The following is a 23,804-nucleotide window of genomic DNA, read 5'->3' as shown; positions in this document are numbered from 1 at the left end:
ATTTTAGAAAGAAAAATTACAATTTGAGGTTTCCTTTCAGAACATACAGGCCCTGGGTTATGAGCACACTTAGATTTTGCAGTGGCTGCAATGGTACTATGTTGTCCTCATTTGTCCTCAGAGGTCCTTTAAACAGAGTATGATGTCAGCCAAGTGTCCCACACGATTCTGTTGGAGCTGCTATGATGTCAGCGGGATAAACAAAAGGCTCCTGCAGATAATTCATCTAGATCCCCTAAATTCTGTACAGGGTGTGAAGCATAATGGTTCCCCTGACATTAAATTATCTCCAGATAAATGAATCCAGCTGAAACTTGAAAGGTGAATTGACTACTTTGGTTCAGAGTTGCATAGCTCGTTTTTAACCCCTCGTTCTTCTTCATTACAACGTATGCATTCTGTAAAAAGTAAAGTAAAGATTGCAGATATTAGCTGTTAATCAAAGGTGAATGTTTCAGGTGTGGCATGGCTTTTAAAAAGCGGATAGGGAGTTTTACATGTGATGAAATGAGAAGACGAAGCATAAAATAACCCCCTGCTGCCTGTTGCCATACTGCAAGATGTCACAGCTGGAAATAGTCTTGGGTTGTATTTTTCAAGTATTTTATTTGGTCTGTTGGATCTCGCTGTGCCTTAAGTATGTTTGAAAAATGCGTTGTGTAAGTTGATTCACAGGAAGGGATGTCTGTACTGCTGTGCTTCCATTAACCGGACTGTACTCTGAAATGCTTTACTGGTGTTGCAGAAAACCATTAGAACTAAGATACAAGTGGGAAAGGCATGTTGAGCATATATAGATTCTTGCCACAGTGTGCTGTTATAAAAATGAGAATCTAGAAACTTTACAGCTATTCCATTCTCAAATGAAAGATTATTAGTCCTTTTGTAGCAGAAGTTTACTAAATAGACGTTTCAAGGAAGAGCACAGGCATGATATTCGCATATCTTTTAGACAGAACTTCTAATAGCTTTGAGTTTTCAGTCAGTGTATTTATGATTTGGTTTCACAAGCCTAAAGCAACTGATCTGTAATTTAGAGCTTTTTGATGTAAAAACGGTTCTTGCGGCAGCTGTTTGTAATGAACTGTAAACAAATCACATCATGTATAATGGCAAGCTGTTTGCAGGGGGAGGACAGTGTTTCATGTGATTTACTATGAGATTATTTTAAAAATAATTACTTAAATCTTCTACCATTTTAGAATAGCAATAAAGATTTTGCTGCCCCCATCTTTCTTCTCGTTCCCTATCTGAAAGTACAGCAAAATTTTCAAAGTGGAATTTTGATTCTGAGGAAGATAAATTCACTTGACAACTACATTAGATTTTATTTGTTCCATTTCACTAGTGAGACTTGTAGTTATAGGAAATTTGATTTTGGTAGCTTTTTGTTTTGCAGCAGGGAAGCTGAATTAAGTAATTTCTGGCTGCTTATTCTGACCCTTGTGTTACAGTTTGCTTCCCCCCTCCACCCATAGGCTGTTGCAACTCTAGGGAGGGGGGACGAGGGGAGCTGCATTTGTAACTGGATTAAAAATACAATCCAGAGTAAAAATAACCTTAAAATTGTTGGTTGTTTTTAAACCAGTTCATTAAAATGATTCATGCTCTTGCTGTGCTTTTCTTTCTGTTAAGAAAGTGGAAGAAAAGGTGGAATATTTGTAGATGTACCAGATAAATTAAGGAGAAATAAAGTAAACAATTACAGAAAGTAATTACCGTTTTTTGTAATGGAGGTTGTACATGTAGTTGATGTGTTTTATTATATTCTTCCCCTTTAGACTCATCCTAAAACACAGTCGCTTTTTAACTATAAAATGGCCTAAGAGCACTCATTTTAAATTTTACAGGCTCCAAAACTGCTGTAACCAGAGTGTATGGGACTAGGATTGCAGCATCTAAATTGAATTGCTAAGAATTCTGTAAAGTAACAAGTCGTCTCTAAAAATTAATCCTTCTTTCTTTCAAAACTGTAGGCTTTAGTTGTATCTAAACAAGTTTATTAGGTGAGAATCTGTTAAGTATGGAACTTTTACATTTTAATACCATGTCCCCTTAGAATAACTAGCAAAGCAGCATCAATTGTAATGCTGTTTGTGGAGTGAATTTTTTTCAGGCTATTAATTCCTTTTAATATATGTTACCTTTGGCAGCCTGTTTGAACTGTTTGTACAGTTTGTATATATAATGTATCAGATTAAATTCTTTTGAAGGCACTTGGGTTACAACAGTTACAGTTATACCAAAGTGCTGTTTAGAGAAAACACAGATATGCATTGAATTAGACTTTTTACTGTACTAGACTTTCAAAACGGGCAAGTAATTAGTCTCCACTGCACTAGGGAAGGGCAAGCAGTTACAATGTGTGGCGTTGCTGCTGGTTATATAGCAAGTTTTACTTGGAATACTGACTTTAATTAAAATATCCTGCCTTCATTACACCAAGTACATATATTTTTGGTTGCAGGAAACTGAGAGCTCTTCAAAAATACAGGCCTTACGAAAAGTATGGGTCACCTCCAGTGCCTTTTTTGAAAAAGATGGCACATTTAAGATCCCTGAAATTCTTTATTGTATTAAGGCATATAATAAAGCTATTTAGATGTTAAATAGTTGTAATATATTAGTCCTCTTCTTTTTTTATAGCATATGTAACAAAAATGAAAACCTACATGTAACAAAATAAACACTATACCAGCACATAAATTAGATATTTGGGAAGTGATTGAATTATCGGCTACATTTGCACCCCTCACAATTCAACACCCCCTACCTCCCCCCAAAAATCATAATGCCCAAACTTCTGTTTAGTTGCTTGTAAAAGCAGGGCTTAATTACACTTGTGAACAGTGTATTTTGACAATTAATGAGTAAAAACAGTCCTCATTATATTTTATTGTACTTAAAACATTGTTAGTTAGGTTGGAATCTGGCCAGTAGGGGTTCTCTGTAAACTCTGGCTGATGTGTTTCTCTTGATGTAAGAGTACAGTTGTGATGTTTCAGGGCATTAAGCTTTGTTTAGAAATGAACAGATGAACTAGTGCTTTAATCTTCCAAATGTAGAGCAGAAAGACAACTTGTACCTTAGAATCTGCACAAATGCTGTAAGTCATGCTCTAGGTAGGCATGTTGGTCAGTCTGTCTTGACCTTGTTCACAGTTTGATTCGTACCATTGTCATGGCTGATATTACACTACTCTTTCTGATACCAAAATTTAATAAAGCTCAGCTTAGTATCTTGGTATGTGTGTTCTACTTTAGTATTTCTTTTCCCCCCTCAAGAAAATAGTATTATATTGAAAATAATGTTTTTCTGGGTTATTTGAGATGACCTGACTTTAAATGGCCATTTTGCTGTGGCGGAGACTACGTTTAGCTGTCCACTGCCTTAGAATGGTGTGGACATTACTGCAATTAGACAATGAATGTGGTACTTAAAAGTAGCTTCCCATCTTGCATCTGTCAGTTTTCTAACAAAAGGAATCTGTTCTGGGTGTTGTCACCATCCTCTGTCTCAGCTTCCAATATCCAAAACATAAGTTCCGCAACTATTTCATGAGCTTTGTGAGACCTTCCGCATATTTTATCTAGGAGAATGTAGTGTAGTAACTAGCTCTTCATCAGGAGTTCTTACTTACTCTATTTTTCCTCCTTTTGCCTGAAGTTGTCTTCACTATGGCTTGCTTGAGGGGTGTAACTGGTCAAATGCAAGCTCTCCTTTTCAAGTAAAAGAAAGTACAAAGGAAAATAGAAGTACTAATGTAGTTCTACAATCTAATGACCGTATTTTAACATTAATTCAAAGAGGATGTTCTGGTTCTGAAGATGTGCTTTCTTAAATGGCATCTGTTTGCATTTTTTTCCAAAGAATAATACTCAAGCATCAGAAGCTCTTAAAACTGAAAATGATGATTTGAAGAAGAAGCATGATGAGGCTGCTTCAAAAGTTCTCCAGCTTGAAGAAGATATCATGACTGTTACTCAAAAAGCCATTGCAAAAGAAACTGAATTAGACAGGTATTTAGTAATTTTGTTCCTTACCTTCCTTATTCTACTGTTTCTTTCATTGGTGTTTCTTTAAACTATTCAATGTATGCATCGATTTTTCTGTATTAATAGTTTTGTAATATTAATTTGTCAATGTCTTAGTCTGAAGGACAAACTGAAGAAGGTGATGCTTGAGAAGGAGCAACTTGAATGTGTGTTAAAGACAGAAAAGGATGAAAAAGAACTTTATAAGGTAACTATTGCTTCTACCTGTATAAACTGAAATGAAGTGATTTGAAATAAAGGTAATAATGTTTTTATGGAAGTCTGATAAATTGAATTTGTTAAGGAAAAAAGAAATACGTAACTTCTGTGAACAGATTTTTAAGACAGTTATAGATGTTGTCATATAAAAATGAATGAGGAAAATAGCATCTGAATTCATCCCATAATATAAAAAGGTGTCTAAGAAGGACAATGGATCACCAATTTGTTAAATGAAGGCATAGTAACAAAAAATAATAGATGCTAGTGAGGAAGTTCTTTAGTCATACAGCGCATCACCCGGTAACTGGTTTTCTTAACACACTTTTTCATAAGTAAATTACTTTTTACTCTTCTAAGTTCTCTCTCCAGACTGTGCTTTCTAGATCCCTATTCTTGCATCTTGTGCATAACTCTGAGAAACTTTAACAGGATCTATATTGTAGTGATTTTTACTAGCATAGCTGATTTTCTTTGCTGGTGTTGAGACACACAGGTATTTAAAATAAAATACAGTGTAAAAAAGTCTAATATGCAAAAATAATGAAATACTTAGGTTGTATGAAACAAATCAGGTGTGCTTACAAGATTATTCCTGTTCATAGGAAAATGTCTTTCTGTGGCAGACAGTGTTATATATACACCAGAAGTCATAAAATCTCAAAACACCTTTCACAAGCATGGAATCCTTTTGCAAATAAGCAACACAAATCATCTAGTTTCTGAGTGGACAACACTTGAGTGCAACAGTTATCCTTTAATGGCGTAATATGATAGATGATGAGATCTTAAGAACAGCTCTAGAGTTGAAGTAGTTTGCTGTCTATGGAAATTAATATTGCTGGTGTAGTCCTGTTTGCTTAGGTGATTGCAAGTAGATACTACCAGAAGTTTAATTTCTCTTTAGTTTTCTTCAAGTAATTTCTTTTTTTTTGTACTTAGTTGTCCAGCATTTGTGAAAAAAGGAGTGAATTCTGAAAAGCTTTAATTTAATGAGGACAGAAATCAGGGCCTCAATTTCTAGCTGTAGAGTGGAGCTATTGTTAGATGATCGAGCTGAAAGGATTCCAGCCAAAATATTGTGCTGGAGGCAGTGATATTATCAAATGTTTAATTTCTCTCTTTACCTGTTCTAATCTGTCTCAGAGATGAGTTAGAATTTAGTGAACACTTAATTGGACAGGTAAACAGTAGTTTTCATAATGTGGAAGAAGAGTTTGACATTTTTTAGCATCATTACAGATACACTTGAAGAATACAGAAATAGAAAACACCAAACTAGTAAAAGAAATCCAGACGTTTAAGAATTTGGATGCAAACAAAGAAAACATGATATCGTATTATAAAGAGGAGGTTGGCAGATTACAGCTATTTATAGCTGAAAAAGAAAATATGAAGAAAGCTTTTTTGCTCTCCTCATCCAAAAAGGTAAGCATTACTAATAAAATTGGCCTGGTTTAAAACAAACATATCTAAGGTTGTATGTGTTTGAGAAGAGGAAGGAGAAAGTTGAAGGTATCACCAGGGTATAGGCTGAGAGGCGAGAGGATTATGGTGTTCCTAGTAGACACGGAAAATGAAGAGTGAATTCCATTCTAGTTTTGCACATTCTGAGCTTGTTGATGTGTCTCATGATGAACTGCGAGATGAACTATGCGTGAAAATTCATTTGTGAGTTCAGTGAAAGAGCACCAGTAAAAGCGGTGCACGCTGAGTTGCTTTTAGCTTCATGAGAAAGTAAGGAGATTGAGGAAAAGTTAAGAATGTAGGTATGTCGAGACTGCAGAAGGTGATGGAGGAGAAAAGAGTCTTCAAAAGATGTGCTGAAGGACTTGTTTGGTGAATGTACTGTCAAGGTACAATGATGTAAAACCTGCGAAAGGATAAGATACCATATAAATGGAGTAAATTGAGAACTTGGCAAAAGAGTGCCGGTAGGACTTCTAAGGAAGAGGTAGGTGACTTTTGCTACTCATTGTGGTTTGCAAGCAGCATGGTATCATAGGAGAAAAACTGGTATTTATGATACCCTTAGTCCAGGTGGGGTTACTTCAGACTAGTTTTAGTGTGGTGCTATGGATAGAGTACCATTAGGTGTTTGTTCCTGATGCATATCTTCCTGTTTCGTTTCATCCAAAAGCAGTGCAGTTTCTGTGCCCTGAGACTGTTCTGTCCTGTGATCTACAGTGTGATAGGTAATAGTGGAATTGACTGGGAATCTTGCTTTACAAATGTGCTCTTGATGCAAACTAGAGACTTAATTTAGACACAGCCTTTGGGGCCAGCATGGAAAAGTCAGATTATGCAGGTGACTTTATCTTGTGTATCTTGCCAGTCTTCTCACAGAAAAACCAATCTAGATCTCAAAAGAATAGAAACTGCATTAATGTGAGTTATGAATGTAAAAGTTAAGTAGAAAAGTAATGCTGTTGAGAATGGAAATAGTGAGAGGACAAAAGAACACGCTGCCTTGCTTTAAGTTACAGCTTACCTTGTTTTAGTCTTTTGATTGTTCTGCAGTTTTGGTTCTAAATGCATTAAACTACTACTGTATTTGACTTTGAGGTAAAAACATGTAGGGGTTGTGTGTGTGCCAGTACTGAAGCAACCAAACATCTATGTCATTTATTAATCTTGAAGTGCCTGTGACGTTTCTGGTGGGATCATTAACATTTTTGTCTTATAGTGTGAAACTACAGGTATTTACTGAAATACGTAACTGATGCATCATATGCTGTAAAAATAGCTAAGAGACAGGACTTTAGGGCATTTCCTTGTTTATCCATCTTCATAAGTGTTTACAAAATATATTAATATTCCTCTGGACTTGCTATGCTAGTGATTATTCAAAAAATCACAAGTAATGGACTAGATACCTGAATTTATGTCTAGACTCAAGAATATGACATGATTATGCCCTCAGGAAGCTCAGAGGCTGAGTAGCTTGTAGTAGCTCTGAATTAATTCTCTCTTCTCCCTCTGGGCTTTCCTGAGGAGTGAGGGGCCAGTAGTGCAACTTGGTCAGTTGGTGCTTGGGCTGCCCTGTGGAGCTGCAGCAGTGCTGAGAGTCTTACTGCTGCATGCTACAGCTTGCTCTTTGTTACTTTTTGTTCTCAGTTCCTTCTGAAAAGCTTGTTGTGCAAGATCTTGGGAAATGGAGCTGTGAGAAAAACATCCCAAAGCTGCTTTAGTGTCTTACATCAGCCGATTGTAGGTGTTGTAAGACCTCTTACTCTGTTACCTGCAGTGTCTTACTGTGGGATGAACTTTGGTTTTGAAGCTGGATGGCCATTTGTGTCTGTTAAGAGTTCTGTGGTGATAAGAACAAATATGTTCTGGAAAAGAGAAAGACTCTGTTTGGCCTATGTTTAAAACTAAAGCTGAAAATACAACAAAAATCCAGCGTATATAGATAGATACAAAAATACATATACATAGATAAAAATACATAAAAATATACAGATAACAAATATTTAAATTTGCCTTTATGTCATAGTGAAATATGTTTGCACACCATTGTTGATAAAGAAGGCAAATGGGAAAAATGGTACTCATACTAACTTCTTGATTTAGTGGCTTTGCTAAACCCACCAGGAACACTTGATTTTTCTTTCAAAAGTTTCTAATCCCTATACCAGCTGTTATTTAAGCTTTGAATTAAAAAATGTTGGATTCTCTTCCCCTCTCTTCTCTTTCCCAGGAGGATGCAAGTATTTTAAAAGAACAGCTTCGGAAAGCTGAAGATCAGATTCAAGCTAGCAAACAAGAAGCTGTCCTAATGTCAAAAGAGCTGAGCGATGCAGTAAATGTGCGAGATAAGACGATGGCAGATCTTCACAGTGCACGTCTGGAAAATGAAAAATTGAAAAAGCAGCTTGCTGATGCTTTAGCTGAACTTAAAAAAATCACGGCTTTGAAAAATGAACAGGTAAATTGTCAGTATTTAGTACTGCAGTTTATCTGTATTTATAAAATCTGTCAGTTAGCTTTCCTAAATTGGGAAATAAATTATGTTTCTGGTCATTAGTGCAAATTATTATAAAATTCTTTCACGGTACCCAAGATATTACCTTGAATCAAGTGCATATTAGTTCATTTGGAAGGTTGGTAAGACACAAGATTTCTACTAGTATTTACAGCAACTCCTCTCCACCCCCAGATTATTTTCACAGAATAATACAGTATTTATCTATATTATTTTGAATCCTCTCCCTTTCTTAATTCGTTTACATAAGCCACAGTAGCATCAAAAATTCATTCAGATAAGAAAAGGGATGGAATTTTTTTCCTCATTGATGGATTCTCTCTTGATTCTTATGAGTCCTTCCAATAGCGTGGTCAAAGTTACCTTGCTTTAGTATTTGTAAGTATAAAAATATTAATGTAATGAAACTGTCTTGACTTTCTTAGTCTTGGATGAAAATACGGTGAGTTGATACATAAGTGACTTAAGTGAGCTTTGTACCAGATCTTCTGTGACTGCACTGTATTGGATTAATTCGCTACTAGGATTACTGTAATGATGTGGCAATTTGAAAAAATATATTGAGCTGAACCGTAAATAAAATAGTGCAGTAAATACAAAGTGAATAGTACAACCCTCAACTATTATATTTAAAATAACCAAGAATTAAATGTTTTTTTCTAAGAGTTTCAATTATATACAATGCCTTTGAGATGCATCCTGAAAGAAGTAATAGATCATCTGAATGACTCAGATTACCAGAAAGTATCCGAATATGGCATATACGCAGTTGGTAAATGTAGTTTGCTTAGTTCTTGTATCAGTGTTACAACTCAGTTGAACCACTTCCGGTAGAAACATAGCAAGTGTGATGGAATACAGTTGTGGACTGTCCATTTTTCCCACATGGCTATACTTGTGTATAAGATAGCTGGAAGACCTGCTGGAAGGTGTTCAGACTTTTGGTATTCATTCAGACTGTATACATTAATCAGCCTGCAGAATAAGAATCACAGAATCCCAGGTTGGAAGGGACCTCAGGGATCATCTAGTCCAACCTTTCTAGGAAGAGCGCAGTCTAGACAAGATGGCCCAGCACCCTGTCCAGCTGAATTTTAAGTGTCCAATGTGGCCCAGTTGACCACTTCCCTGTGGAGATTATTCCAATGGTTGATTGCTCTTACCTGCCTCTGGTATTTTTCCAGTGCGTCTTCACTTCCTCGGTATGTCCTACTTGGAATGAAGTTCAGCACAGATACCACTTTATTCCTTTCCTTCCCACAAAGAAAATAGGAACAACATCTCTACTTACATAGACCATTATCCTTTCTTTAATTGAAAAAACGCTTTTTTGGGAATAGTGGTATTTGAACAAAAGAGGGAATGGTTTCTAATTTTTTTTTTAAGGAAACTTCAAACACAGTAGAGCAGGAACTACGCAGAGAAGTTGAAGATCTGAAGCTTCGTCTGCAAATGGCTGCTGACCATTACAAGGAAAAATTCAAAGAATGTCAAAAACTTCAAAAACAAGTAAACAAGTTTACAGAACAGGCAGTAAGTAGAACGGGAGAAATTGCACTTGCTTTTTAACTTTCTGCAACTGTTTAATTTCCTTCTGCAAAACCCTGTGCTTTTAAAAAGGATTAAAACATGCAGTAAGCAATGGCTCTTTAATTTACCATTTTCTTCCATAAAACTAAATTACTTCTATGATTCTTTTTAGATAGTTGTCAAAACCAAGAGTAGAATTTATAGTAACTGGTGTATGTGGAAAGCTGACAGAGTTTGGATGAACCTATATGCATAACATTGTTCAAGGAAGAATGTTGAAACTGAAGCAGGGAAAAATCCGTTATTACTGCCTCTGTTCAGTACCACCACAAAAAAAACCCCAACCAAAACCCAAACCCAAAAGTGGGGAAAATGGAGAACTTGGAGGGTTTCAAAGTGAAGTGGGAAGGAAGTTTCTAGAACACAGTATATAGTTGTATTCCATACGTAATTTTTCTGTTCTTACCACTCTTATAAGCTTTGCTCCATAAATAAATGAGGCTTTTGCAATGATGATGTGAGTCTTATGCCACCTAGTAACTGAACCTGTTAGTGAATTTCAAACAGGTTTGAGAGCAGAGTTCTTCAGAATTTTGTAAAAACTAGTGACTGAGTTGGAGTGGAGCTCAAACTGGGAAAAGGCATATGAGTAATGGCAAAATGTACAAATGTGAATTCTTAAGAAATATAGACAGCAGTGTTTCTGCTGTCCACAGAACAAATGGGGTACTTACCCAGCTTTGATCCACAGATTACTTCAAAAAGTTGTGTTCTCATCCAGAAGGTCAATGGTGAATGAGGTGTCATGTCAGAACGCCTGAGGCTTTTCCTTAAAAATATTCTACATCTTTGGCTGTGTTGTACATCTGATAACAAACACTAAATTTCACTATGACACCAGAAGTCAGCACTCATTAGTAATAAAGACTCCATTTTCTAATGGAATATTAGATTTAAGTTGATGGATTTAAGTGTAACTGATTTGCTAGAAAATTAGATTTTTCTAGTAATTTGTGTAGAAAATACTATTTCTAGCAAAAAAGAACTTTATACTGTAAGATGATAAAAATCATAGTCTGAGGCAATTTCAGTGTTAGTAGAATTCAATGTGTTTGCATATTATTACCTCCAGTTTTAATGAGCAATTCCACCTAGTCCAATTTTGGAGGAGATGATAGTGCAAGATATATGTTACTTTATGCTTTGGCTTTCATTTAATTAAATACCAAAACAAAATTTCTTTTCACAAAGAAAATTGCAGGGCATCAGCAGAAACTGACAGATGCATCTAACGTTGAGACAGCTACTGCCGTCGTTACAGACAAAAAGTTGTCTGCATCTCCAGGTATCAACAGCTTAAATTTTGTCTATTTATATCAGCCTGAAGGTATTGTCTATGTGAAGTAGTCCCTAATTGTATAGTATAAAGTAGGTGGACTTGTTATGTTTTAGTTAAAGCAATGATTAAAAATGTGAAAATTCATCTGAAAATATTGTGTCTTTTTCAAGTGGTAATATTAATGATTAACTTAATGTATTTTTTCAAAACAGTTCAGTTGATATTTGTCAAAGTCAGTAGGACTGAACTCTTTGAGTTCTGCTTGATGGTTAACACAGAGCTGGTTTTGCCAAGCTAATTAAACAATTCATGAAAAAAACCCCACCCTCCTCAAATTTGCAAATAGCGTACAGTAGCATGGTAAATTTGCAGTCCTGTTACAAGGACTATCCACTGTAGCATTCTACTGTAAAATCAAATCCACTGAAAAGTTCTGATTATGTGATGGCAAAGTCAAATCTATAGACTAATCTCTGATTTATAGGCAGTAGTGGTTTATTAGAAAACGTTTAACTAGGTTTTATTTTTTGTGAAGTATTAAGTTCTTACAAAACTAATCTTTTAAAACGTAAACATAAAATAGGTTAAAACTAAGCCTGGTTTATTATCCAATTTAAATTGATAAATACCAGTAAATGCTCACTAATTTTGTTTGTGTTACTTTATAATTCACACACCGTAGGTTGTAATTTCTGTCAGTTTTCTCCTGTCTTCAGTAAATATAAGTGTTTCCTAAAATAAACAGAATCCCAGCAAGCTTTCTTACAGTTTGTGATGGGACAAAGTAGATTGCTGAGGGACTTCATGTTTTTACAGAAGAATAAAATATCTAGCATGATCTGAGAACATATGTATGCTGGTGTTTAGTTTCTTGGGATTAAGGGGGGAGATGTCTCTCTGTGGGTTGTTTCTATTTTTTTACATTGACCTTAGTACTACGTAAAAAATATTTATGTTCATCTTCAGTCTGCGAGAGAACTGAACACAGACACGCTGGTATGATTGCTGATCCTGCATATCACTAGCCACATAATACTGATTGTTTCTCGTTAACGATTTGCTTGGGTAACAAGGAGCACTCTGTTCTTGATGCACTATAAATTGACCTGTCATCTCGCTTATACAAACTTTATTTATGGAACAAAAAAAATCAATATTCTTGTTTTTTCTTCAATGTTCACAGTTAGCCCCATTTCATCTGATATAGTTTCGGAATTCATGGTAAAGGAGCAAGTACGTGAAATGAATAAAGAAATTGCTCAGAAAACAGAGAAGTATAAGAAATGCAAGCAAATGTTGGCAGTAAGTAAATAACTGCTTTGGAAAGCTGAACAGAAAGTAGCTATAGATGCTAAGTCTTAAAACCACAAAGCGTACCCAGCTGAGTTGCCTTGCTTATTTGTGTGATATGCCACCGTTATGGCAGAAATCTTAACATCAGAAAACACATTTTTATTAAGTCAGCTCTCGATTACCTGTGGTGTTAGGAAGTCCAGTCAAGGACCCCTCAGGATAACCCAGATGCAGTAAAACAAATGAACAAAACTACTACTGCTATGCTTAAAGTTTTGCGCTTTTTTTTTCCCTCCACTGTGTTTTAATTGCTTTTATAAATCAAATACAACATGTTGCTATAAGCCAGCTAATATCTGGAACAAGTATAGCAGTGTTTATCTGATGTGCTGTTCAAGTGTAACAACTGCCTGCGAATATGACTGTCCTGGCCTTTTACACTGTTTTGATGTCTGAGTGGGTGCGGTCTACTAGCTTGGGCTCAGTCATACATATGGTTCGCTGGACCAAAGTTGGCACCAGTAGTGCTGTAGCCGCAATAGTAATGCCCTTCAAATATTAATACCTGTTAGTCCTAACTTGATTTTCATTTAACTGATTTGGATGTATGTATGATGATGGAGTATTGCATCAGTGATGCTGGTGAAAAGTTGGCTGTTGTAGAATTGTTTAAAAAATGCTTTCTGGGTCTTATCTCTGTTCATTTCTTTACTGTTTGGGGATTAAAAAAATTGCTCAATATTATGAAGTCAGAACAGTTTGAATTAAGATTTAAAACTTCAAATTTTTCTCTACTTCAATATGCTTTGTTCTCATATAATACATTCACAAGCTGCCAAGGACTAAGTTTATAATCTTGTTTCTCTTATTTATCACAAGCAGATTACTCTATTTTAATGTGCTCTCCAGGATGTAACAACTGTCATGTAATTCTGCTCATTACCCTGTCTATGGAGAGCCTGCGTTAGCTTCTGCTGGCTAATTCTTCTATTGTGATGCTTGAGGAAAGCTTTGCCTTTGACCTTCTGGATGAAAGATATTTAGGTTGAAAAAGCTGCATGGGGAAAGATTTTGTATTGAAGTGAGACACTTGAAAGGACAATCATGGTTACAGTGTAGTATTAGGGTACAAAGAAACTTGAAACCGTGAAGCTAAAGAGGAATACCAGCTTGTTGAAAACTCGGGCAAGAAAAAAATATGTACTGAACATCGTTTGTGCAGTGTTCAGTGGTCCTGTCCTCTTCAAAGTCTTGAGTCAGGCTTGATTTCTCGTGGAAGCCATTTGTAAATGGTCTCGTTCTAAAAGCATGGAGTTACACAGTGTCATTGTTGGGGCAGGAGGGGAAATTTCTTAAAACTGTAAATATTTCATGCCATGGTGTCAACTACTTTAGGATGAGAAGATGAAATGCAGTGTTTATGCTGATGAACTAGCTAAACTGGAGCTGAAATGGAAGGAACAAGTGAAAATCAACGAGGGTATAAAATTACAGCGGGCAGCAATGGAGGATCAGTATAAAGTAAGTTACAGACTTTGTTTATGGCAATCAGTGGTGTCCTGTTCTTATGTAGTTGCTAATTTCTAATAGTTCAAGCAATGAACAGTTTTAACGGGGAAAAACCAGTAAATGTTTTGCACTTGTCGAAACACCACAGTCTTGTAATGCTTCTTTTAAAGTAAGACAGACCTACCAAGTATACTACCAAATGGCTGTCCGTCTTTTAATGATGTGGATTTAGACAAACCTCTAAATGGCGTTAATCTTGTATTACAATAAAAGAATAAATAGAGTTTTCTAATTTCCTGTTGCTTACTATAATGCTAGCAGGAATACTGATTGGTATATTTGTCTAAAATCTTCATATTGCACGCTGCATTACTAGTGTAGTAATGTCTAATGCATTTTATCTGAATTAACTAGATAGAAGATGAGTGATATATTGTTTTTAAAATAATCATAAAAGAGTGATTTTAATTTGGAGGATCTCAGCTATAGCCTTAGTAGAGTGATGTAACACATGCACCAGGAAGTCAAGCATAATGGGCAGCTTTAGCTTACACAGGGCCTAACCTTTGAGGCCATGGAGTTGTAGTACATATGTTGAAGTGGCTTTCTAGGTCAACAAGGACAAGATCAGAGCAACAGATTTCCATAAGACCAGCTTTTGTGCTTGTTTTCAGTTGTGGTAATAGTGTACTTGACAGGATAGAGTACTCTGGGTTGCTCATCTTTGCCCATTGCGATGAACAGGGACTAAATTGAACTGTGATTGTTTCAGTTCTGGTAGGAGCCCCCTCCCATTAGAAATTACAGCACTTTTCCTGTATAAAATACTGAATTACTGTACAGCTCATTTCAGCACTCTGTAGGCTATGCTGTCCTTTTTCAACACTTTCCAAAGCTCTAAGTTCAATTTTGTAAAATGCATGACTCTTTCCAACTTATTTAATTTTAATAATTAGCAGTGATCGGTTGCCATGCATAATTTAATGTAAAATAAGTTTGTTTTTTTTAACCTCTGAACAGCAGGAGTAATAAATAATTGGTTCTGAAATTCAAAGCATTTTCACTGCAATTCAAGACTTGTTATCATTCAGGAGGGTGCAGATGGGGGAGAAGTAGTGAGCTTTTCTTCCCATTCGGTAGATTTCTTTCTGTTGACTTGCACTAGGAGAGGGAATTTCAGAATTAAAAAAAAAAAAAAAAGTAACTCTGCAGGGCATTGAGCTTATATGCTAGAAAAACAAGTGGAGAGGCAGTCTCCAAAGTAACCAGATCCAAATAAAATAGCCCTTTGTAGAGAAAGATTATTTAAATAATAATTTTGAAGCAAGGAGGAAGCCTGGAAGAATTGTGTAATATATCAGCTGCATCTCCTCCCAGAGCTCCCAACAGAGACACAAGGTAGATGTTTGTGAAACAAATTTAGTGTCTTTGAGGTAAGAGGAAGTTTTAGTTCTCTCAGTTCTGTAGTGGGATATAAGAGCTGTAGAGAAGTGAATGAAACACATCACTTTTTAGAAATAATGAGATGAGGCTTTGAAGCCTGCAACAGTTTCTGGGCAGTGGTGTCCCTCCTGCCATTAGTATTACTGACACTACTCCTGTGTTTTAACCTGGGATTTTATCATTCCACAACTGTTCTCTGAAAACTGGCAAGAAAAAGCTGCTAATGTACTCCTGTTACCCAGCAGATGAACTTGGGAGAATGGTTGGTTTTGATTTGTAGTAGTATGAGATGTTGCATGTAACCATAGTAGACAAAATTTCCATGTGAAAGATGAACTTAATCACTGAACTTTGTTTTCACAATATATACGCAGGGAAAGAGTTTCTATTCACTAATATTGGAACCTCAAACTTCTTTTCATATAGGTTCAGCTTGCGGAAAAGGAGAGACGAATAAAGGAACTGGCATCACAGTTGGAACTCTTTACAAGTGGGAAGGTATTGTCAGGATTCCTGTTAAATTTTGTAAATTGACACTTGTGAGGCTTTTTGGGTTGAGGAATTGCAATTTATTTCTAAACGAGAATTTGATTACTCTTTAAACATACCTTTCCATATTTGGATATTTTGCCAAAATTAATTAGCATTTTAAACTACAAGTTCTGTTAATATGTTTTTTTAAAAAATGTACACCATAGTATACCAACTTGCCAAAACTGACCCAGCCTTTGAAAATAGTAGTTTGTTCTGTAATAGTATTCTGAAATGTTTTCTGCATATGATCTAACAAAAACATTACCGTGTCAATAATTATTTCTTAGTTCCTGTCTAGAATGATATTCCATCCAGGATCTAAAATATTTTTTTCGGATTGCAGATTTGGATTACTCTGTGTAAATTAATAATCTGAAATGGCAGCTAGCCATACAGTTCACAGAACATAGGAATTCCTACCAGTGTTTGTCCTATATTCCTTTCTCATCTCAGCAGCAGCAGCACTGTTTTCCTACAAGTTTTCAGTCCTCTTACAGAGGATTAAAGCAGGAAGGAGGCTGCATCTCTTAGTGAAAGACATTCAGCCCTGTTGTGTCTGGAGGCTGATACCAGCTCAGTGCATGGGCTACTTGGCCAAATAGGAAAGATTATTACTGAGCTCATGCTGCAGCCTTTCTGTCCTCTAAGGGAGCATCAGTTAACAAAACTTGCAGGACTTTAATTTCTTTGAGACAGTCTCTCCGTGATACTTTCAGGAGTTACTGGCTGACAGGCAGCACAATCAGTAAACCTTATTCTCTTTGGATTCCTGGCGTAAGTCACGAATGGTACATACCTAGCTTGACAGTTTATTTTTTCCATCACTAGTTAGGGTTACTTTTGCTCTTATCCAGTGTTGCCCTATGACAAGAGATGCAGACATTTCAACAGTATAATCTCCAGGTTCTTCGTGGTGTGTGCGTACAACCAAATCCTTTTGACATCTTTAGTTCTCTTATTCACTGCTTGTAATAATAAGAGCAGCTTGACATGTGACAGTAGTGACTTCGGTAAACTACAACTGGAGAAAGATCTTTATCAGAAAAGAAAGATACACAAACGATACTGTGTTTTTAAATATATGATAGAAAATGGACTGCTACTGTCAAGACTTCCCTGACTAATCAAAGTCATTACCATTACTGTTAAACCAGACATTCTGAAATATTAATGCTAATGTTCTAATGTTGGAAGTACCTCTAAGGTATTATACGACTATTAATTAAAGCTAGGTTTTACTGAAAAGTGAAGTAATAAAATGTCTTTATTACATTGAGAAATCCAGTGCGAACAGAATACTTAGTGAAAACAGGGATTTGCATACTGATAAATGGGAGTTCACTAGGTTCATCTGAAATTAGTTTAAGTGTTTTGTAAAAGTCTAGATTGTCAAGTAGTTGGTATTTAAGTTAGCTTTTTTTTTTACCAAAGATGTAATTTTTAATAGCTCTCATATTTTTCTAATTCAAAAAAAAGCAAAATAGAAGTTGAGTTTTGGTGAATCAGGTTTAGCTGGAGGGGGTAATTTTAAACACCACACATAAGAAGAACAACTGTAATAATAAAATATGGAGCTTATAAAAGCTTGGAAACTTTGTCTACCAAATTTATAGATATTTACATTACAAAGAAGAATCAAAGTGCCTTACTAGACTGCAACCATGATTTAAAAGGTTAAGCACAGTATAGTAAACAGCTTTTCAATTTATACTCCATTATCAGTGTTTGTTTATGAATGTCGCCAAACATACCATGCTAAAAATGTTCACTTGCTGTCTCTTCAAACCTATAAAATTACTTGGTTTCTATTTTATTTACATACTTATATAGCCTTTGATGATTTTTTTTAAAAATCAGTCTCTACCCTAGCTGTCCAACTTCTGGCTTAGGCTATTTTACAGCACCTTTTTACAGTCACTTTGATCTACATTCTGTTTTAATCTTATGTGATGCTAAAATTAAAGTATTAATGCCACTGCCTCTCATTCTAAACTGCTTCCATATTGCAGAAGAAATTGATTTTAAAAAGGAAAAATCTTAATTTCACTGATAATTAATTGTTCCTGCGTTGTATTGAGTAAAGATTAATTATTTAGATTTTACATGCTCACTAAAACTTTAAGATGTAATCCTAACCATTTAACCCTAACCGTATCAATCATATATGAAACTTAGTCTATAAATCTAAAGTAACGCTAGCATACTTTTATGTCACATCTACAGGAGGATATTTTATTTGGAGGGTGTTAGGCAGAAATTCTGTTGTCCTGTATTAGGTGGTTTTTCTAAAAGAAAATAAACATTATTGTCTTTACGGCCAGTGCTCCAAAAAGAATACTTTCTGTAAGCTGCCTTACCATTTGTAGATACTACTTTTTTCCTGTTTGAAAATGACTTTATGATGTTGCTGTTATACTCCAAACCCTTTGTCTGAAACCTGATAGTATGTGTATAGCAATAGATGTATAATCTCCATCTTTTTTCATGTGAGTGGTGTTTTCTTTTTGGAGTAGTTACTGCTACTTGATTTTTTTTTTTTTTGTATTCTAGCGTTTCAGCTGAAGTTTACCTGTCTTTAAGAAAAATACATTGAGTTGTTCCTTTTAATAACTGTGACATTTTACTACCTCTCATGTAGTTAAATCGCTAACTGAAGTCTTGGTTTTACGTTTCAATTCAAAGTCTTTTGGGAAAAAGCACACTTCCATCTTCGAGGTTTTTGTTAATGTTACATCAGCAGATACTAAACATGAACCCAGAGAATCCAGTAGAAAATGCTAATCGGAAAGAACAAAATGATTGGAAAGCATATCTGTCTTAACAGTCTCTGTTTTTTAAGAATTGTTTTCATTTCTACATCTCAGAATTTTTTTGTTGGGTTCTGAATTGTAAATGGCAGATTTCCTTTGGATATTCTTGGCATACATGCTCTCTTTCCCTTAACCTGTTTTATTAAATGGAAGGATGAAAAAGACTTTTCTTTGGATGAATTACAGCTGATGCACTGACCACACTTAAGTCCCTTTAATTACTGTCTTATAACATATATATTGGCGTAGACTTTTAACAGGTTATAAGTTATAAAAACCATTTAGTAGTTTATAATAATTACTATCTTTATGGATTATATGCAAGAATGTAGAATTTTAAGTATATTAATTTTTTAAGAGTTCTGTTTGAGCTTTTCTGAAAGAATTAATTGCCTTTCTGACAAATACTTAAACAACAGATTTAAATAAAGCAGGCCATTTAAGCCACTCAATAAAGTCAACAACTTTATATTTTGGGTGAAAACACTGAATTTTGGAAGTAGGCTACACTGTACAAATATGTATATATAAATTAGGTGAGGATATAAAGAAGGAGGAAGAAAGATTAATTAGAACTTTGCTCACTTAAGTTCATAGAAGGCAAATTTTTCACGGGAAGTGTAATAACTTTGGAATCTGTGTATGAAAAAACTCACAAATTTAAAATCCACTCATTTGTAATTAGATAGTAGTACAAGTACAGTGTTGTTCCATATGATGCTTGTGGTATAAATATTATTTGAAATAAGTAACCTAGTCTGGATTACCTTTGTGAAAAATAGCACTAATTTCTGATAATATAATAATATAGTTTTGGTATGTGGTGTATTTGGTACTAGAACAAGATGAAAAGAGAGTAGGAAGGTTAGCAGATGTATTATTAAAACCAAATATAAATATTTCATAAAAATTTCACACTTTGTTAGGACTCCATGTGTTAATGACATGTCAAATTTCGCATTATTTAGGAACTTGGCAGGACATCAGGAAATCAAGCTGGAAGGGTGAGGGAAGGACAGATTTCACAACAGACATTACATTTTCGCAACCCGTATTCAGAGGAAAACGGACCAGTTCCTGCAGTACCAAGCAGACTACCAGTATTGCAATATGGAAACCCTTACGCAGTTCAGGAAAGAAGAGGTAAGTAAATTCTGCCTTGCCCCCCACCCCAATGTCTCTCTCACTGTTTCAAAAGCAATGGCTCGCTGAACGCAGGTGAAGTGCCACCAATCTTTATGCTGGTGTACAGAGCCTTTATTGACTGATGAGAATTCAATGAAGTGCCTTTATTTTACTGCGGAGAAGCAATAAAGTAAACAGTTTTAAAGAAACACCTTTTGAAAAAGCTGATTTCTCTTCTATTGTTTTATATTACCTAAACTGAAAATGTGTTTAAGTTTTGATTTTTTTTTTTTTTTTTAAATGTAAGGTAGCACATCTGTAATTTCAAAATACAAACTCTGCTGAACAAAGATGCTCTAATTAATTTTTCTTCAGATGGAGCAGATGGCGCTTTTAATCCTGATGAGATCCAAAGACCACCTGTTAGAACTTCCTTTTGGGAGCTAGAAGATGATGTAGTGTGTAGTCAGCCTTCACGCAATCTTAGTCGGCCTGACGGTTTAGAAGATCCTGAGGATAGCAACGCAAGTTACCTTTTTTAATTATTTTTTTTCCCCTCGATATGTTTACTGATGAGTAATTGAGTTGCACATAGATTTTTTGAATATCTGATAAGCTTGATTTATTGTTGTTTAAATCCAGAATTGATTTTTCTTTTCCCGGAACAGTGTTTCAGTTGAATTTTGCTTTGAAGGAGGAAACTACACATTGATGCTAATATACTTGTTTCCCCAGTCTCTTGAGTTACTGACAGCTTGTTTTGGTATTGGAACAGTAGCTTCGCAGTCTTTTTAAATACCAAAGTAGAAAAATCCAAGTAATCTCAACTATTTCTGATTTTCCTCTCCTATGTGGTAGAATAAGAGCTCAAAAAGTAGGCATGTCTCACTCATTTTATAATTTCTATGTAGGAACTAAATTGTAACAGAACAAATAAAAATTTAAAGGATTCTGATACCAGTATTTTCAATTAAGTGCTGCATGAAAATTTGTATTGAGGTAGATACTTCATTCTCCTATATTAATCTTTTGTTTGGTCTTCTGCAAATCTGCATTTATTAATTTCCATTTTGAATGTTTTTTGCCTTTAGGCATGTATTAGGAGTCACTAGCTCTTCCAATCTAAAGCTGATTAGACTGAAAGTGACAGATTCTCACTGATTTTTTTAGGGCTTTGTATGTTTTAACTGGAAACTGATTAGCTTTTCTTTTTGATACAGTTAACTTGCATGTTCTGGTATAACAAGTGGTTCTAGTAAATTAGCTTCTGTAATAAACTGGACCATATGTCTTAATTTGAACAGGAACAAACTTATTACTATCTTCTTATTCCAAGTACTCTCGCACCTTCAAAAATATTAAACAAGAAATACCTTTCTGCAAAGTATTGTGCTCTTTGCAAGTACAGTGGTATCATGACCTGTTTCTCATTTAGTCTAGTTTGCCACATTTAATTGCTATTAACCTTTGCAGAAACTGATCAGTGTTCAGACAGGCATGATTTTAGCCCTGGTGCTCAGCACCTATAATGGAGAAAAATGTATTTCTCCCTCCTACCTTTTGCCCCCACTGTCCATTACTGTGAATAATTAGAGAAACTGTCAGAACTTTTGCAGCCGGTTCGAGATCTAGAATGTGAGCTTAATGCTGTTGCCCACCTTTACTTCACATTTTGCATATTTAATCTGATCATTCTTGACACAGATATTACATATGACAAGCTCTTTTCTTCTTTAGTCATCTGCTTCAGTTTAATTAGCAGGGTGTTCTTTCTGATCTGTGTGCTTTGCCCTCTTGCCAAACCCAAGAGAAACAGCGCTAGAGTCTTGTGCTCGTTTGCTGACACAGCTTGGATTTTTGTAATGAGGAGGAATATAACAGGCTTAAATAAAGTTCAGCTTGAGAAATGGTGCCTTTAAATCAAATAACTTATATCTTTATTTTTTTACTTTCAAATGAGAATCAGTTGCTTGCTCCTCCCAAAAATAGACTATGTGTAGTGTACAAACTTACATGGAAGTGAGTAGTTCTAACAACCTTTCTAGAGAGACTTAGTAATGTGGCAAAGAGAAACCAGTTGTAATGCAGTATTTAAAGAAATAACCAGGGAAAGCTTCTACATATGTAGGCAGTTCATTACAAAGGAGAGCCTGTCGTTTGTGCAGAAGCAACAGCATATATGAAATGATAAACGTGAAGAGATTACATTTGTTGTACTGACTTCTAAAATAAGCTGTTTAAGATATAATTCTGTGCATTTTTCAACCAGTAAGATGTAGAGCCTTTTCTGGGGGGAAGGATTCCCTCCCAGAAGAAAAGGATGGGTAGTCTTGTTGCTTTGTTTAAAACGCTACCATTGTACAGACCTGTGTGGTGTTCCTCTCCACATTCCTAGGACTACATGTTTATTAGTTTAGGAGCTTCAGGGTATTGTGGTCACTTACAGCACTTTGTGGCTGTTTTGGTGGTAGTTTAGCTATGATGATGAACACATCTACATTATTTATCTACGATGACAGATCTTTGAGACCCTGGGCCAACATGATGATACACAGGAGAATGAAGTAGAGGTTGTATATACACAATTGTAAACAGACTTTTCAGATATGACTGAAATAGGCTTTTTTCAGTCTGTAAGGTGAGAGAAGGGAAGCGTGTGCGCGCCTGTGTGAGAAAAGCTTTGTGACTTGCTTCTACAGAATGAAGGCCAGAAATGGAGCCTTCTTTCCTTTAGGGTACTCACCTAGCCTGAGGAATAGGTCAGTGAACTGTGAGGAGGTCTATAGCAAGTCAAACTTACCTGCTGTAGTTGCTGTTTACGTTTTGGTGCAGTTGGGTGGCTTCATAAGCAATCTGGATGACAGAGGAAAAAACTTGAGTGCTATTACCAGAACTGTTTTCTGGACAGGGGATTAGGTAGGATTGCTTCAACCCTGCAAACCATATCTCTGCAACTCTTACAACCTTGACCTTTCCTTGTAAACGTTGAGTTACTCTTTCCAACTGCGATGTCATCCTAAGCACCAGGAGAATAATCTAGAATTTGCCTTTCTGAATTTGTCTGTTTGCACGTTTCCACTCTACGTGTTGATAGTCCTTGAGTTTTAAAGCCTTTGCCTTCATTGGACCATTTCAGCACTTAAACAATGGATACAGTATTCTTTGTGCTGTGAATTGATGTAATTGAGTATCTGTTTTCTGTTCGTCTGTACTCTGGTGTTTGCTCATAACAGAATTCTCTTCCAGTTTGTTCAGATTTTTGTTTTGCTGCCTTGCCCCTGTGTTTATTTCTTTCTGGGTATTGTTTTTGCTTTGTTCTGCTAACTTCGGCCGTGTTTGACATGTGGTAGAGGTGTTAGATGGGACTTCCTACAGGTTTTTTGACAATTGCTTGGGACGAGAGAGACCTTAATAAATTCTTGTTCTAACAGGCAGCCAACAGCTGGCTAATCAGCCTGCAAACTGAAGAGAACGTGAGATGATGTGGGGAAGGAGGTGTTAGGGGGAATGCAAGACAAATTCAGAGAAAGTCAGGACTCCTTAGTAGTCTTTTTAGTGGTAAAATCTTTTACTTGAACTGAAATTGTCCTCTTCAGTGAAGTACCTTGTACCTATTCAAACTGATGCAAATCTTCTGTACAGGAATCCCATGTGTCTCCTTATTTTTGAAAAGTCTTCATAAGGTGTTTTTGGTTTTTACTTGTTTTATTTGATTTTTAGTGCAAACATTTTCATCAGTCTTGTAACAGACTTGTTTGAGGTGCTGAGTTTACTTTCGCCTAAAGGAATCTTGTGTTCCTGGATAATGATCCATTTATATGCTTTTTGTCTTAATCTGAACAAAATCTAACCTGGTACCTTGTTTGCAGTGTATGAAAAAGGTGGTTTCTATTCTGTGTCCTTCGGATTGTAAATTTCTTACTGATAAGGATCAATCATAGTTTTCTACATCAACAGAAAGGCGGTTCTCCATTTCCCTTCCC

The 23,804-nt window shown here is 35.7% G+C and overlaps 1 protein-coding gene across 3 annotated transcripts in view; it reads left to right on the top strand.

Moving 5' to 3' along the window:
* The window catches only part of TAX1BP1 (Tax1 binding protein 1), a 63,350-nt gene that overhangs the window by 31,256 nt on the left and 8,290 nt on the right, over nucleotides 1-23,804 (top strand). Inside the window, exons 6-16 of one of the 3 annotated variants that reach the window (XM_064444346.1) lie at nucleotides 3,871-4,019; nucleotides 4,152-4,242; nucleotides 5,496-5,681; nucleotides 7,954-8,181; nucleotides 9,625-9,771; nucleotides 11,020-11,113; nucleotides 12,291-12,409; nucleotides 13,796-13,921; nucleotides 15,779-15,850; nucleotides 19,665-19,839; nucleotides 20,197-20,345. In XM_064444346.1, the coding sequence (XP_064300416.1) occupies nucleotides 3,871-4,019; nucleotides 4,152-4,242; nucleotides 5,496-5,681; nucleotides 7,954-8,181; nucleotides 9,625-9,771; nucleotides 11,020-11,113; nucleotides 12,291-12,409; nucleotides 13,796-13,921; nucleotides 15,779-15,850; nucleotides 19,665-19,839; nucleotides 20,197-20,345 (1,536 nt within the window). The remainder of the gene's footprint in view (nucleotides 1-3,870; nucleotides 4,020-4,151; nucleotides 4,243-5,495; nucleotides 5,682-7,953; nucleotides 8,182-9,624; nucleotides 9,772-11,019; nucleotides 11,114-12,290; nucleotides 12,410-13,795; nucleotides 13,922-15,778; nucleotides 15,851-19,664; nucleotides 19,840-20,196; nucleotides 20,346-23,804) is intronic. The other 2 variants (XM_064444347.1, XM_064444348.1) reach the window with 2 other exon arrangements.

The sequence above is a fragment of the Phalacrocorax carbo genome, chromosome 2 (assembly GCF_963921805.1).
Source record: "Phalacrocorax carbo chromosome 2, bPhaCar2.1, whole genome shotgun sequence".
Classification (NCBI taxonomy): domain Eukaryota; kingdom Metazoa; phylum Chordata; class Aves; order Suliformes; family Phalacrocoracidae; genus Phalacrocorax; species Phalacrocorax carbo.
This window is presented reverse-complemented; position numbering and strand designations above follow the sequence as displayed.